Source organism: Centruroides sculpturatus, unplaced genomic scaffold, assembly GCF_000671375.1.
Source record: "Centruroides sculpturatus isolate CEXI.00-Female unplaced genomic scaffold, Cexi_2.0 scaffold1414, whole genome shotgun sequence".
Lineage (NCBI taxonomy): Eukaryota > Metazoa > Arthropoda > Arachnida > Scorpiones > Buthidae > Centruroides > Centruroides sculpturatus.
This window is the reverse complement of record NW_019385583.1, coordinates 77,457-95,163: the sequence shown is the minus strand read 5'-3', so window position 1 is coordinate 95,163 and position 17,707 is coordinate 77,457. Positions and strand designations below refer to the sequence as shown.

The 17,707-nt window shown below is 30.2% G+C and overlaps 1 protein-coding gene across 3 annotated transcripts in view; it reads right to left on the bottom strand.

The window, feature by feature from the left end:
• LOC111640319 (secretory carrier-associated membrane protein 1-like) overlaps window positions 1–17,707 on the bottom strand; it is a 64,389-nt gene that overhangs the window by 9,979 nt on the left and 36,703 nt on the right. For 2 of the 3 annotated variants that reach the window (XM_023386328.1, XM_023386330.1), the window contains exons 2-6: window positions 17,382–17,477; window positions 7,269–7,430; window positions 7,129–7,195; window positions 1,465–1,593; window positions 1,208–1,364 (exon numbers count right to left, since the gene is read on the bottom strand). In XM_023386328.1, the coding sequence (XP_023242096.1) occupies window positions 1,208–1,364; window positions 1,465–1,593; window positions 7,129–7,195; window positions 7,269–7,430; window positions 17,382–17,477 (611 nt within the window). The remainder of the gene's footprint in view (window positions 1–1,207; window positions 1,365–1,464; window positions 1,594–7,128; window positions 7,196–7,268; window positions 7,431–17,381; window positions 17,478–17,707) is intronic. The other variant, XM_023386329.1, reaches the window with a different exon arrangement.

The window sequence follows — 17,707 nt, the reverse complement described above, 5'->3', positions numbered from 1 at the left end:
AATAACTTTTTACATATAAAGAAAAAATCTTTTAATATATTAAAAATTATACAAATAAAAAAATTTTAATTAATCTAAGTGTAATAACAACTAATTACAACTAAAGTAACTTTCTTACTTCATCTTGCAGAAAGTAGTTGAATCAAAAGGGAATTTTACATTATCCATGATACAAAGGAATTCTTTAACTAAAATAATTTCACTTTGAAAAGAAAAGCTTCTTCAGATGATGATTTAAAATTTAAACAAAATATAGATGGTTTCTGCATGGAGTATTTTTTGTTTTTGGTTTTTTTGGCTGAACCAAAGTGGGACAAGATAAAATTTTTCATTCAAAAAATAAAAAAAGTCTCGTTCCTGACAGAAACCATCTATATTAAGAATAACAATGCAGGAAACATTTCTACATTAAAACTTGCAGCCTTAAGGAATTATGTCATTTCTCATCTAATGAAAATATAATTCTCTCCAACATATAAAATGCTATTATTACAGATATTTTATTTAAAATTTAAATAGTTATCTGAACACTACTATTAAAGTCTGAAACAAAAATGGATTTGAACTAAAGAAGCTTTTTTTTGCCACAACTACTTTAAAGAAACCATTTGTATTGTAGATCATATATACTAATACAATCATAAAACCATATTAAAATATGTATTTTCTATTAGAACAGGTACTGTACACCTAACAAGAACTATACACAAACAAAATTCAGATAAACAATCCAATACTGATATAACTAAGAACTGGAAAAATAGTAAATTTAAACACTCTCAATTAAGCTTTCTTCTTTCTCAGTTAATGTTTTAAAATAATAATTGTTTAAACCCTACAGTCGACCCCCCCTATAACACTGTTGATTTTTCCATTTTATATGAATTCCATGTTGTATGAGTCACTTATAAGTGTGCTGTGCTGTGAACAGTTCACGTATTTGTAAAATCTAAGTGACTCATACAACACGAAATTCATATAAAATGGAAAAATCAACAGTGTTATAGGGGGGGGTCGACTGTAAATTGCTATAACTCAGATAAGTTTCTATCCTATATTCATCTTATATTCAAACTTTTAAAAATATATTTATTAAAACACGAATTCTGTGTTGCTTAAATATATATATATATATATATTTTTTTTATATAAATGAAGATGTCTAAAATGTATTTAATTATTATGCTACCTTATTAAGAAGTTTTACCTGAAAGCTTTATATAATGGCCGAAACCAGCATACAAAAGACAGAGGTGTAAAAAGAAAAATTGCCAATAAAGAAAACCCAAAGGTTGTAGCATCTCCATCAACAAACAAAATTGCCATTGTTCCCAAAACATTCAATAGGAGAACTCCTACATAAACTGTAAAAAAAACAGGAAATAAATTAGTTTTAACTATTAATAAACAACAAAATTTAATCATTACATTCAATTACATTAATTTCTTAAAATGTTTACTTACATATCCATAAGTAATATATGCTCCTGACAATTTTTTGAAATTCTAATGGAATGTCAACACCAATATCTTGATAGAAACATGGACCAACGCAACATTTTTCTGGTAATGGTGGCCAATTATTGGCACGAACTATACAAAGACATTTTCAAACAATTTTAAGTTTAAATAAAGCATTTATAAATTTATCTGTTAATATAATCAAATTAAAAAAAAAATAAGATACCAGAATGGTATATTCTTAAATAAATTTTTTATTTATAGAATCCCTTTCTTTTCTTTTTTCAAATTTAAAGCCAGAAAGTTGATTCAACAGATTCTGCTGAACTGATAATAAAACTGCTTCTTTTATATTTGATGGAAAAACTGATAAACCATAAATATTAATTGTTTCTGAATAACTATCAATCATATAACATTCATTACATGTTTAGGAACTACAAAGATAAAAATTTATAACAGCAAGAATAAATAATGTATCAAAAGCAAAAATGTAGCATTAAATAACATATCTCTATTATATTCTTTTAATGTAGGTTTAAGACCAATGTTTTTCACCTTTTTAAATCTGAACAGAATTATCAGAAGACACTTAAAATTCTCACAGCAATCACTAATTTGTCAAATGGCCACAGATGGCATTCTATATGGCATGTGTTCACCTGAATTGCAGTAATCCTTCTATTCTGGACAAGTTTTAGCTCATTTACCTTTAACCTCAGCAACATTACCAATACTAGACATTTAATTACATATGTAGATGTATCATGTATTTATATTTTTGTGTTTTTATCACTTATTTGCTATTGTGTAACATTAAGTTGTTATATTTTAATTAATGTGTAATTCTATTATTTGTGTATCTATTTACAATTTGTTCAGTTGTAACTGCATTTTTTTACAAGTATTGCCTATATAGCTGGCAGACTGCCACTGTCAAGATATCATGTCTTGATGGTGTGATCTAGAAAAGGTATGTGAATTAAATAAATTTCAATTACAGCCTGAAAATTTAAAGACACTGTTTAATATACTAAATCGTTTCAAAAGTTTATTTTTCTTAAAAATTGCTATACAAAGAGACAGTTTTAAACTAAAAACACCTTTATTCAATTACTCATGCATTCTTTAATGACATGTTGCCATCTATGGGAATGCTTCATAATACCCTCTTTATAGATCTTCCTTGTTTTACCCACATAAAAAAAATGTTCCACCTTGATAGTTTGGAAGCTTGCTAAAACCAACTTTTGCAAGCTTCCAAACTATCAAAGTTTTTATCATGAAGAGAATTCTGCATAGCCTAGAACAGATAATAGTCTGATGGGGCAAAGTCAGGTGAGTATGAGGAGGGGTAAAACATTCTAGTCTAGTTCCAACAATTTTTGGCATGAAAAAATGTACAGTGTAACATTAACTTGATAAAACACAATGCCTTTTCTGTTGGCCAACTCTGGACATTCCTTCAACTACCATATTCAATTGATCCAGTTGGGAATACTTATCAGAATAGACTGATTCTGTGTAAGCAGCTCATAGTACAGAATTCCTTTCCAATTCCACCAGATGGTGAGCATGACCTTTGAATGAAGACCGATCTTTGTCAAACCACTTTCCAACAGATGACTTTGCTACAGCACCTTACCATAATCATCACATATTTATTTTGCTGTTTGTAAAGTACTAGAAGTTCAGACACTTGCACTGCGTATCTCACTGACCACGTGACTTTGCCACACAGTTACCTATCTTGTATATGTACACGTCTTGCCCCTTGCCACCCACTGACACCAAAAATATAATGCCTACCTAGATGATATCTTTTAATTTATATGAATGTTTAACGGAATAATATACAGCCTATGTCCAACCTGAAGGTCCATTCTAAATACTGGTGAAAGAATTTTTGAAATCAGATGAGTAGTTTCGGAGATTACCTCCTACATCCAAACTTGCAAACTTTACCTCTTTATAATATTAGTATAGATTTTTGCCTTTTTTGATAAAAGAAAAACAAAATGTTGAAAATGCAACTTGCTTCATTTTCACAAGACAAATTAAATATCTGTTACAAAAAATATCTTAATTTAAAAATCTTATTTAAATAATCTTATGATCTTTTGTAACAGACTGATTTGTCTTGTAATGGACAGTCATTTTTCATACAATTCTAATAATTTTCCCTTCATTCAGTGTCTCAACTGTCAGCTATGAAAAATTGCTACAAACTTTCCAAACGACCCAATAGTAAAATATCTAAAACAAGGGAATACAAACTGTTTTCTCGTCACTTCATGTAATTAATTAATTGTTATGAAACCAATGTGTGCATTACAATCTGAAGCTGAAAGTAGTAAAAAGTTACATATGAAGAAACTTTACATTTATAGACTGATGATTTCCCAAAAACAAGTTCCTGTTCCTCAAATAGTCATCTATACTAATATTATAAAGAGGTAATGTTTGCAAGTTTGTTTGCAGCAGGTAATCTCCGAAACTACTCATCCAATTTCAAAAATTCTTTCACCAATATTTAGAATGGAATCTCAGGATGGACATAGGCTGTATATTATTCTGTTAAACATTCATATAAATTAAAATATATAATCTAGGTTAAGGCTTTTATGTCCAACAGATGGCGCTATGAGTACGACATCCTAAGTTTGCTTTTTTATGAGGCATTATGCTTTTCTATAAAAATGAACTAAAGCAGATCATCTTCTATCTATCTATATAAATAAAAATGTAATGTTCATTTGTTCCTACCGATTCCTTTGAAATCTTGACACAACAATGCATTCAAATACGCACGTGTTTTTATATAATATACATGTTGAAATCCCCCGGGAGATGGACAGGACAGGATTAAGGCTTACCATAAGGAACTTGGCTTCTATTATACTATTTCAGATGTGTTTTTTTTTTTTTTGCGTTTTTGATTACATTTTAATAGGGTATGTCAAGAAAATGTACACTAAGGGATTTTTTGAAAAATTCTCCCCCACAGGGAAGTGTTATACATTTATAATAGATACATTTTGAGCCAAAACAATGCGTGGCGGGGTCTGCTAGTAATGAATAAAAGCTAAGTCTTTGTTTAATGAAATTAAGGAAAAAGCAAGTAGAAATAAATCATTTGTCACTGGTAATGTTAAAGTGTCTGAGGATGTTACAAGTACAGTACCAACATTGCAGAAGCTAATAAATATCTGGCCAAATTCCAAAGAATTATAAATGAAGGTGAATTTCCTCCTAATTTAGTCTTCAGTATGAACAAAACAGGATTGTACCGGCAAAAGATGCCATCCAGGTCCTTCACTGCCTCTGAAGAAAGACAGCTGTCTTGTTTTAAAGCCTCAAAAGACCACTTCACTTTACTTCTGGGGTAATGCATCAGGGTAACTGAAACAAAAGCCACTGCTGGTGTACCATTCAGAGATACCAAGAGCAATGAAAGGAAGCACTTCTTCCAGGTTTTTGCATCACAATAAAAAGATTTGGGTTATGCAAACTATTTTTACAGAATGGTATATCCAACTCCAGTCCTAGACCAATCCAATGGTCCAAGGATTTAAGTTTTGTGAAATTAAATTATTCCACATTGAAATTTTTCTCTGACGTGATAGCTTCACATTGACTTTTGTTGATGTTAAGCCTAACGAAAATTACACATTTTAGAAAAAAACAATTGTGGCTATTGTATCATCCAAAAATTTTTTTTTTTTTCACACAAACAAAATAGACATTAAAAAAATGTAAAAACAATAATAATTATATTTCGAAAGTTAGTTTTAATATAAAACTTATAACAAGTAGAGACATCTAGTGTCAGAAAAAGTTCTGAATGCAGAAATGAGATATGTTGGGTCCACCAGTCAAGGTGATTATGTTTCGACCTGAGATATTTCGAGAAGACCACAGAACAGGTTAATAACATGACTAAAAAGTTTTATTAGTCATGAATAATGTCACTGGTCATCCACCTAATCTCCAGGACATCTCTAATAACCATTTAGATAAACAACCATCACCACACCGGGGGTATAGTTAATCACATATTTGGAACAAGTTATGACAAAAACAAACAAAAAGGAATGTTAAAAAACCTGATGAAGTTCAAAAGGAGTTCAAAAATGTTTGGTTTTGTTTCTTCATCACCTACACCCTGTAATTGGTTCAGGATACGTGATTGGCCATTTAGATGTTGTAATTATTTATTTGCCATCAAACAACATGAATTATTCAACTAATGGATCAAGGTATGATTGCCAGATTTTAAGGCATACTAACTGTAGACAACCTTCAAAGGTATAAAGAGACAAGTGATAACAGCAATGACAGTGAAGGGGTGCTGGAAGAATTTATCACATTTTGAAGTTCATCATCATCACATTTTCCTAGTAGCAGCTGCCATAAGTGATTTTTTTTAGAAAGAAGTGAGTCAATCCTGTATGAATGGTATTTGGAAAAAAAATTGTGGCCAAGTGCTGTTTTAGACTGACTGTGCTAGCACAGAACCAGTCTTAGAAGTAATAGAAGAAATCACAAATATGGCACACAATTTCAGTATTGAAAACATTGACACTCAGGATGTCACTAAGTTACTTGAACGTAATGCTGCATCACTTTCAAAAGATGACCTTGAAGAACTGGCGATAATGGATGCCAGTAGTAGTGCAGAAGCAGAGACAGCAATTTTCTGCAGTTTCTACAAAACAATTTTGCTAAAATGCATTAAGTTCTAGATAGTTCCTGTGCCAATGACCCTGGCTGGGAGCACAGCTCCACAATCTTCAGAAGAGTCAGTACCCTTCTCCAGCCTTAACGCAACATTTTGCAGGAAAAATGCAGAAAAACCCAGATGTGGCAGTCACTGACAATGTTCGTTACAAAATGGGAACATGCAGGGTCATCACAGAAAGCTTACAGTGGCAGTTTACTTCAGCAATATCTTTTTTCCACTAATCACTAATTATAATTAGTGATTAGTTCGCATTCACAAGCATATAACGATAAAAATAATTATAATGTTATAATGTAAAGAATGTTAGTTTATTTTCTGTAAAGAATAGTTTATTTTCTGAAATAATCATCATAAGTTTTATGTATATTTACATAAAAAAGTAAAAGTAATTAAGTTTTCTTGTTTATAAAATTTTTTTGGTCTTAAAATGTATCTCATTACCATGCATTATAATTTTATCTATATTTGCAACCTCTTCTAATGAAACCTAACCCAAGAATAAATCAAAGACTATCAATATTGAAATAAATAACTTGATGTTGGCTATTAAAATTAGCTGAAAACATCTGTTTAATTAAAAATTTTTGCTGGACACTAAAGTTTTAATATTTACTACTAATGCCCAGTCATATATTTGTTTCACTAGATACTGCTTCTAAAAAATAATGTGGACGTTAATGCTATCAAATGTAAACAACAATTCAATTTAATACATGTTTTATGCAAGTTGCCAGCAATCCATAGTGCTTTAGAGAAATGAAAGGCAAATAATTATTAGTCTATAATATACCGTTGAGTTGTTATTAAATGATTTATATTGATCCAGCAAGGCTTTGGAACCAAGTGTTTGTGCCTTTGTTCCAAATTTCTGATTGCAACTTGTCTAAAATTTCATTTTTTTTATTTTTATATTAAAAAATTACCATTGTAAGGTACTTTTCTAAGTGCTTCTTCTCTAGCTTGCAATTCTGCAGCTTTTCTTTCTAATTCCTAAAATTTACACAAACATTAATAAAATTTTTATAATAAAGGAAAGAACAAAAATCTTCAATTCATCGGTTACTTCTTGTTTTTTCTGTAAGTCTGCCGTACTAAAATTCTGTGCTCCGGTTGGCGTATATGCTGGAGGAGGTTCTGAAATAGGTTGCATTACAGCTGGTTGTGGAGTATCTTGTTTAATTGGAGGTGGTTGATATTGTGGAGGATTTGTACCAGGTGCTTGCTGCTAGTGAAAAAATATTTAAAAAAAATTAATATTGAAATGATAAAATATGAAACGAGTAACTGCTAAATGNATGCTTAGTAGTTAAACTTTGTATATATGTTACGGACTAAGTGATTAAAAAAATAATTTTTTTTTATTTTTATTGATCAATAATTAAGTGATTAATATGGGCATTATTCATAATGCCTAGTCATTATGAATTTTTACAAACAAAATTGGGCACTGTAATAAATTTCAGGTTTTTTATTGTAATTTGTCAGACTGACCAAATCACTATGAATACTACTATCACCTGGTCGGGCAAATTGATAATAATATCTTTACGAGTGATCATCCAACATACACTAGCCCAGTGGTTCTCAACCTTTCTGAGGCCATGAAACACCATTCATATACTTTTTATTACATGGAGTATTAGCATCAATATATTCAAAAATTGATAAGCAATTCCATGTTTACTATTCTCAGGAAACAATGAAGCAATAAACAAATAAACTTTGCTATATTTAAAGATAATTCTATGTTTCTATTTTATTCACTATATTAATGGGAATAAATTTGAATAAAAACTTTAAAATCTTTTCTTTTGCGGAACACTTGACGTAGGTTTGCAGAACACTGATTAAGAAGCACTGCACTAGCCAATCAGCACTCGTGTCTGAATTGCATGTGCACATTGCATTTAGTATCAAATTTTAAATTCATGCTACCAGTAGTTAATCTGGTGCAAAATTTTAATTTTACTTTTGCCTCTTAAAATAGTGTTTTCTTCTTTGAAAAAAAGTAATGATTAAGTGATATAAATAACCACTTCAACAATCAATAAATGAATTAATAGCAGCAAAGGTCAAAACAGTCAAATGTTTACAAAATCAGTGTATTTGACAATAATACAAAAAGTCAAAAAGTCAAAAATCAAAGTGACTTTGAAGTTACTAAAAGATCTCATATCATTTTTAAAATACTTTGAAATAATTCACAAAATAAATAAATAATTCTAAGCTGTGTGACCATTTTAGCCATTATAAATAATGCCCTATTAATTAATCACCTAGTTCATAACATATATATCCGGGGTGGCCAAGCTCCTTGATAGTCTGAGCCATTTTTCAAAATTTGAAATTTTTCGCAAGCCGCAATTAAATACGTATTAAAAAGGTATGCAAAAAATTCCAGATTACAAATTATATCCGTAGCAAGAGTGATACAAATTGTTTCCTCCAGAGCACAATGTCAACTGCCCATTGCTTTAGATAAAATTTCTTGGTGCTAATGAATAAAACTAAGTTTACTATATTAAGTGTACTGAAAATAATTTATTTAAAGATACAAAATAATTCTGCAAATCTTGTGAGATAACAAAAGAATTTGTTTATAGTTAAGTATAACTATAAACAAATTCTTATTCCATTTATATATATATAAATGGACGTGTTTGTGCCTATATTTCACTCTGCAGCCAAAATTACACATCGCACATAAATGGTGTTTGTGTTTAATAATAGCCCAAAGTCTCCCATCATGCGCTATGGTGGTTGCGTCTCAATAGCTATAAGGGTGTGAGAGATATGGGGTTTGAAAGTGGTTGACTTCAAAAATGTGTAATGCTTCAATGCGAATGTTCCAGTTTTTTCTAGGAAGTTCCAGAACTTACAGGTGAAATTTGGTACACAGTTAGGGTACGTCACGACAATGCACACTAAGAAGGGATTTTCCGAAATTCCCCTGCGGGGGAGCATTAAGGCTTAACAGGAAAAATGGCTTCTACTGTACTATTTTAGATACAATTTTTTTGTTTTTAATTACGTTTAGTCTTCATTGCGTTACTTATGTTATGTCTGAAATTGATAACATTTCAGACATTTTTATAAATATTTTTCATATATTTCGATTTTTTAACCAAATGTTCGAACTGTTTAAATTCAAATTTCTTTCTGCTTATTGGTTCGATTACAGAATGATTGTAAACGTTCCAGAAGATTTATCAAATTAAAAACAGTTCGTTTAATTCTCAGCAATTCTCATCATTCTCAGCGGTAGGTGTTAAATAATAATTACTATGGTTGTTGAAATATTGAATGTAAATAGTGTTTGCTTGCAAAATCTGTGCAAGCAAAGCCATGGGTAACAGCTAATTGTTTATAAATTTAACATTAAAATTTCATGTGAATTATTAATTAAGTATAATATCAAAAATATGCACAAGAGATCACTAAATTTGAAGAGAAAGGAAATGACCAGCATCTCTAAACAAACAAAGTATGTCTTTAGCAATGCTTGTCAATTGCAAACAATATCATGGAGCCTTAAAATTAAATTATTAGCTTGTTGATTAAGTGTTTTTTTTGCCAGATTCATTTGGTCTCCTAATCAGATTAAAACTAAATGTACATAAACTTTCAAAAATTTGACCACATCTTCCTGATTATACTTATTTCTTCATTAGTATTTTCAAACCTCAAGTCTTCATCTGAGTAATACTCAGTTCTAATCTAAAACTTCAAATTAAATTTTCTCTCTCCATTTATCATTACAAATTTTCTAATTAGAATAGAAAAACCTTATTTCCTAGATTAAATCCTAAGATTCAAATAAGCCCCAGGAATGTAGGTGCTCTCAAAAATAAACTCTTGAGTTGAAAAACACAATACAGTACTGCACTGTATAAAACAAAATAGCTTAGAACGAGTTTTTTCCTTGTTTTACTTTTTTCTGCACATGAACACTAATAAGGCAAAGGCAGCCTTTCTTCAAGCCCATTGAAGATTTGGCCATGCCCACAATCAGGCAGCTGGTAATGAGGAACAAGACCAAACATTTATGGGGTAAGTCACTCCCAAAAAACTCCTGGGGTTTATTCAACCCTCTTAGATTTCAATCTGAGTCCCCAGAGTGATAGGCTGATGTCGTAACTGCCTTGGCCATCCAGATGAGACAAGTAGTTGGAATTTGAAAGATCCAGATTCCAACAACAGCATTGAAACAGACATGAATGATAATGTAACAACCATATCAGAAGACACTTAAATTAAGTTAACTATGAAAACAGACAATTAGTCCAAAATATTATAGCTGTAATCTTTAAATTAAGCTAATTAAGATATTTCTTTCAATTTTTATTCACTTATTTCCCATTGAAAGATAATAAACTCCGGAGTTTAAGCAAGGAAAGACAATATTGCTCCAATAATAAACCAAAAAATTTGAAAATGCTTAGTAGTTAAACTTTGTATATATGTTACGGACTAAGTGATTAAAAAAATAATTTTTTTTTATTTTTATTGATCAATAATTAAGTGATTAATATGGGCATTATTCATAATGCCTAGTCATTATGAATTTTTACAAACAAAATTGGGCACTGTAATAAATTTCAGGTTTTTTATTGTAATTTGTCAGACTGACCAAATCACTATGAATACTACTATCACCTGGTCGGGCAAATTGATAATAATATCTTTACGAGTGATCATCCAACATACACTAGCCCAGTGGTTCTCAACCTTTCTGAGGCCATGAAACACCATTCATATACTTTTTATTACATGGAGTATTAGCATCAATATATTCAAAAATTGATAAGCAATTCCATGTTTACTATTCTCAGGAAACAATGAAGCAATAAACAAATAAACTTTGCTATATTTAAAGATAATTCTATGTTTCTATTTTATTCACTATATTAATGGGAATAAATTTGAATAAAAACTTTAAAATCTTTTCTTTTGCGGAACACTTGACGTAGGTTTGCAGAACACTGATTAAGAAGCACTGCACTAGCCAATCAGCACTCGTGTCTGAATTGCATGTGCACATTGCATTTAGTATCAAATTTTAAATTCATGCTACCAGTAGTTAATCTGGTGCAAAATTTTAATTTTACTTTTGCCTCTTAAAATAGTGTTTTCTTCTTTGAAAAAAAGTAATGATTAAGTGATATAAATAACCACTTCAACAATCAATAAATGAATTAATAGCAGCAAAGGTCAAAACAGTCAAATGTTTACAAAATCAGTGTATTTGACAATAATACAAAAAGTCAAAAAGTCAAAAATCAAAGTGACTTTGAAGTTACTAAAAGATCTCATATCATTTTTAAAATACTTTGAAATAATTCACAAAATAAATAAATAATTCTAAGCTGTGTGACCATTTTAGCCATTATAAATAATGCCCTATTAATTAATCACCTAGTTCATAACATATATATCCGGGGTGGCCAAGCTCCTTGATAGTCTGAGCCATTTTTCAAAATTTGAAATTTTTCGCAAGCCGCAATTAAATACGTATTAAAAAGGTATGCAAAAAATTCCAGATTACAAATTATATCCGTAGCAAGAGTGATACAAATTGTTTCCTCCAGAGCACAATGTCAACTGCCCATTGCAATGACAGTTTACAAATTCAAAATTGGTCTGGAGTCAGTCGATAACGGACGATTACGCCACTGTTTATGTTCGTTCGCGCAGTTTTCAATGAGTCATATCATTCTTAACTTGGACAGAAATGAAATTTGCTACAACGTTGCACTTAGTCTTTCATATTTGTTGTTAGTAATTTAAAAGACATTTTGAAACACATACGAAACGATAATAGTTTTTTAAAATATAATAACACAAAAATGAAAAGGGAACTCGGGTACATTTATCGAGAGCCACAAATAATTCTTCAAAGAGCCGCATGTGGCTCGCGAGCCGCAGGTTGGCCAACCTGATATATATCAACATACCAAAGCTTGCTATATCATCTAAACAAACTATATATAAACTAAATAAACTATATATAAGGACCTTGAATGAGTTCTCGCTGTTTTTTTTTGTGAAAATTAACACTTTATTTAAAAAAAGCCACTACTTTCTCCCATCGTTCTGGCAGCATTTGAATTCCACGTCGGAAAAACAACACGTCTTTTGAGGCTATCCAAGAATCAACCCATTTTTTGGCATCTCCATAAGAACAAAAGTGCTGCTCAGCCAGGCCATGTGCCATCGATCGGAACAAGTGATAATCGGAAGGGGCGATGTCTGGTGAATATGGCAGGGGGTAGGACTTCCCATTTAAGCATTTCCAAGTACGTTTTCACTGGTTGTGCAACATGTGGCTGAGCATTATCATGTTGCAAAATCACTTTGTCGTGTCTCTGCTCATATAGCGGCCGTTTTTCCTTCAATGCTTGGCTCAAACGCATCAATTGTAGTAGTTTCGTTTGGTTTGAGCAGCTCGTAATAAACTACACCTAGCTGATCCCACCAAATGCAGAGCAGAAGCTTCGAACCATGGATATTCGGCCTTGCTGACGATGTTGATGCATGACCGGGCTTACCCCACGATTTTCTACGCTTAGGGTTATCGTAGTGTATCCATTTTTCGTCACCTGTCACGATACGATGCAGAAAACCTTTCCTTTTCTGCCGTTGAAGCAGCTGTTCACATGTGAAAAGATGGCGTTCGACATCTCTCGGCTTCAACTCGTACGGCACCCAATGTCCTTGCTTTTGAATCATTCCTAATCCTTTTAAACGTTTCGAAACTGTTATGTGATCAACTCCTAATGATTATGAAAGTTCAGCTAGCATCTGACATGAGTCTTCATGAAGTAATGCCTCTAATTGCCTCTTACTTCATAACACAGTTATGAAGTAAGACACAATTTGTGTGTCTTACTTCATATTTTTGAAGTGTTATGAAGTAAGACACAATTTCAATGCTGATGAAGCAGGACTATTTTTCAGTAAACCTCTGATAAAAACTAGCACTTAAAGGGAAATTTGCCATGATGAAAGGTGCAGCAAAGAACTCTTAACAGTACTTTTTTTTGGCAAACAGTGATGGATCTGAAAAACTTTCATAGGCAAATATTCCAAACCAAGATGCTTCAAAAAATGTAAAACATCTGCCATGTAACAGAAATAATGCTAAATCACCAACTAATAAAGATTCACTTTTCAGGGAGTGGCTATTAACATTCAATTCTAACCACAAACAGAAGAATTCTGCTGTTCATTGACTATGACAAGCTCCATAAAATGAATGATTTGAAACCAAAGAACATTAAAGCAATCTTCCTTCTGGCAAACTGAACTAGCAAACTCCAACTGATGAATCAAGGTGAGATCTCTTTTGGGAAGAACCATTACAGTTTGTTTGGCAAATGATTCGTCAAATAGAAATAAATTGGCATTAGTAAAATGAAATGTTTTGTAGGCAATGCAGTAATTCTATTCAGTTAGGAACAGCAATAGTGCAAGCAGCCACTATTAAAAGTTGCAAAAAAGCCGATTTTTCAGTTTAAGATAGTTTAATAGCTGCATTCAGCAGAATCAACAGTTATAACTGAGCAATGGTGTTTCAATCAGTAGCTGTTACCTAGCAATGCAGATCTGCTGAACATGAATTGGAACAGGATGTTGGTGCTGTAGAAGTAGTTTCTGCTTTCACATGCATAAACTTGTGTTTATTTAAGTTAAAAATGGATTTATATTCTTAAATTTATATTAAACATACCTGTTGTTTTCAGTGGTTCATGGACATTTAATGGCATATTAATGTTGCAATGAATATCTTTGTATTAGATAGCAAAAGGTAGTATAAATGAAATACACTACTAAATGTGATGTCAAAACACCAAACATGTTAAAAACAGTGTTACTGTAGAGAACATTCAGCAGAAAATTATTCAACAGCTCTGGAACTGTTGAATGGATAAACCAATGGAAATTATGAAAGCATTAAGAATGACTTTAGCGGTGACTGGACAGAAATAAACATGGTACATTTTAAAGATATGACATTTGATGATTTTGTTCAAATTGATGACAATTGTGTTGTATCATCAGAAGCTAACACTGAAATGGCTTAACATGGAATTGAATTATATAAAGTTGAAGATATTATGGAAGAAAATGCAGAGCTCTGTCAATAAAGCTACTAAAAAGGTCTGAGATAAATGCTGTCCTAAATACATTAGAAATGCTCATCCAAGCATAAGAAGCAGCTGATAGATATAAAAATATTCCTTAAAAGGGAATCAGTGGCATTTAAATTACTTAAAAAACAAAAAAGGCAAGCAAACATAACTGAGTTTTTTTGCCAAGAATTTTTAATACTATACACAATATGTAGAGATTCAAATCATATATCTAATGCTCCACAGCTTTCCTTTATATAAATTCTTATATAACATTTTATTATGTTTAAATTTTTTATTTTGTTCTTTTGTTTTTATTTTTTAATTTTTGAAAAGTTTTTTTAACTTAAACTTAAATAAAAAATAGTAAAAAGACATGGCCGGCATTAATTAACATTTAATAAATATATAGAAAATACGACATTTTCACAAAGGTGAGAACATTGCTTCAATCAGTCTTTCTGCCGTTTCATTTCTACACCATCAGCAATCCTAAAGACAATTCACAAAAATTTTTCAGACACAACCTTCCTTTTAAGGCTACTGCCTCCGCAAAAAAATGTAAAATCAGGCAAAGCGTCCTCTGGTGTTTGTTGCCACTGTCACAATATCACATTTTAAATAAAAAATAGTAAAAAGACATGGCCGGCGTTAATTACATTTAATAAATATATAAAAACAAACACCAGAGGACGCTTTGCCTGATTTTACATTTTTTTGCGGAGGCAGTAGCCTTAAAAAGAAGGTTGTCTCTGAAAAATGTTTGTGAATTGTCTTAAGGATCACTGATGGTGTAGAAACGAAATGGCGGAAAGACTGACAGAAGCAAGGTTCTCACCTTTGTGAAAATGTCGTATTTTTTATATATTTATTAACTTAAACTTGGTGTGTGTTCTAAAATATTATTTTTATTAATTTGGAATTTAATAAATTTTCTGACAATCCTAAGTAAAAAACATCCTAATTAATAAACTCAAAAATTCAGTTCCCTGAAATTTGTTAATTAGGAGACTTTGTATTAATAGCACTTAATATATATTTTTTTCAGTGGATACATTGTATACTCTACTTATTTTGATACTGATTTTGTGTATACTCTAACTTTGTGTGTAAATTATCGGGGGAATTAAACAAAAAATTACATTTTTATCATAAAAATATTGAATAAATATTGTTATCTTCCAAATTCCTAATATTTCTTCCAGAGTATCTAAATTAAATTAATCCAAAAATTAATTATTAAATGTAATATAAGATGGCTAAATAACTGCCTACCTTCAGTCAAAAGTAAAAATATCTGTGAAATTAATTAGCAAAGTTTTAGCTCAATAGCTAATCAAATCTATCATTTGATTATTGCATTCTTTATTCTATTTAATTTTAATACTATTCATATATTCAATTATTATCTTCTAAATTATTGTGCATTATCTGCTTTCTATATACGTGATATATACACAACATATCTACAACTTTGTAGGTTTTAATTTATAAAAATCCAATTTTAATCAGTGTTTTTAAATTTTATGTTTATATTGTTGGTGTCTTATACACTTCACAGATACAAAAGAATTAAATTTTGTAATACATTTATTGATAGCAACAACTGAATATAGTCTAATTTTGAAATATTTTTAAATGTGTGTTAAAATTTTAAATATTAAAATTATTTGAATTTGAAAACAAAGAAATGTGTGGGAATTTCATCATGCTTAATAACTTATATTTGTTAGTCAAGATTTTAAAAATGAAATAAGGGTCTAAAACACTTAAAAGTATATAGATTTGTATAAGTAACAAATAAATGTATATATTTATGGTGCAGTTTTTTTTTTATATATTTAAAAAAAAAGAAAAGAAAAATCAATCCTTTAAAAAAACTTCTTAAAAGATTTAAAAAACCTCAAAGGTTAATACAGAAGAAAACTCTTATTTTTTATCTAAAACTGCATTTTATCAGAGACAAAACTATGTATTGTAATAAAAGCTAATGGATGTAATTGTTAGTAGTTTTGTCTCTGATAAAATGCAATTATAGATAAAAAACGACAGTTGTCTTCTGTATTAACCTTTGAAGTTTTTTTAAAAAATTGTTTTTTTTTTTAAAAAAGTATAAAGACTTCTTAATTACCAGATTAATATATGTATTGTTTTTCTATCATGTAATTAAAAATCAAAATTGTTAAATTTTTATAAATAAAGTCATAACTCTTGCCATTGCTGACCGTAACTACATTCGAGCAGTATTGTTGGGAACAGTATACAATACTTTAAAATTTATGTTCAATGCTACTGGTTAAGTAACTAAAAAGCATTCAAAAAATTACCATTATATTTTATTATTATATTTATTTTATCAAAATTTGAATTTATAAAATTAATTTTTGACATTTTATAAAAAATATTCTAATCAAATTTTATAATATTTAAATATATCAATGAATTATACTTTACTTAATAAAATGAATATCACTTCATAAATACCATATTTTCTGCCTTATAAAATGCACTTTTTGCATTATGTACAAATCATTATATACTACTAACAATAGAGAGGTTGAGGCGCACGTTTTAAAGGTGTAAACGTGTACGTGTGACGTTCGGCGCCGCTTTCCTGTAAGCCTAAAAGTTTGACGATGGTGTTTGGAATGTCGAGCGTGATTCCACCGACTATCCATACACCATTGTCAAACTTTCAGGCTTACGGGAAAGCGGCGCCGAACGTCACACGTACACGTTTACACGTTTAAAACGTGCGCCTCAACCTCTCTATTAGTCTACAATTTTGATGAAATAAATTTTTGTACTATAATTTATCTGAAAATTTGAATGGTGTCTTATAAGCCAAAAGCATCTTATAGTGCAAAAAATATTTCCCCCCATAAAAGTGACATGAAAAATGTGACTTGTTCAATACAACAGTGCATCTTATAAATAAAAAAAAATATGGTAATTTAAACTGTTAAAATCTAGATATAGTTTTTATTTAATTAAACTGAATTAAAATTAAAATTTAGAACAAAAACGTTATTAGATTTTCTTACAACTGTTTTCTGTTGTTGATCTGCAAATGGATTATAATCATCTAAAGCAGACTGGGCACGATTTGCCTGATTTGTCACTTGCTGCACAGTAGGATCCTTAAAAAGTAATAAAATTTAATTATTAATTAAACTATATATTCATATACATTTAAATGTAAAGTTACTTTTATTGATATTCTAAGTACAGTAGACTAGATCCCTATATTGAAAAATCCAAATTCCTTATATTTTCGTCTAAATGTCCTTGATATTCTTAAAATAACCTGTTGTGGTTATTTGAGCTCTATAGTTTATTTTCTGATATTTATTAAATCGGAAAAATTTTC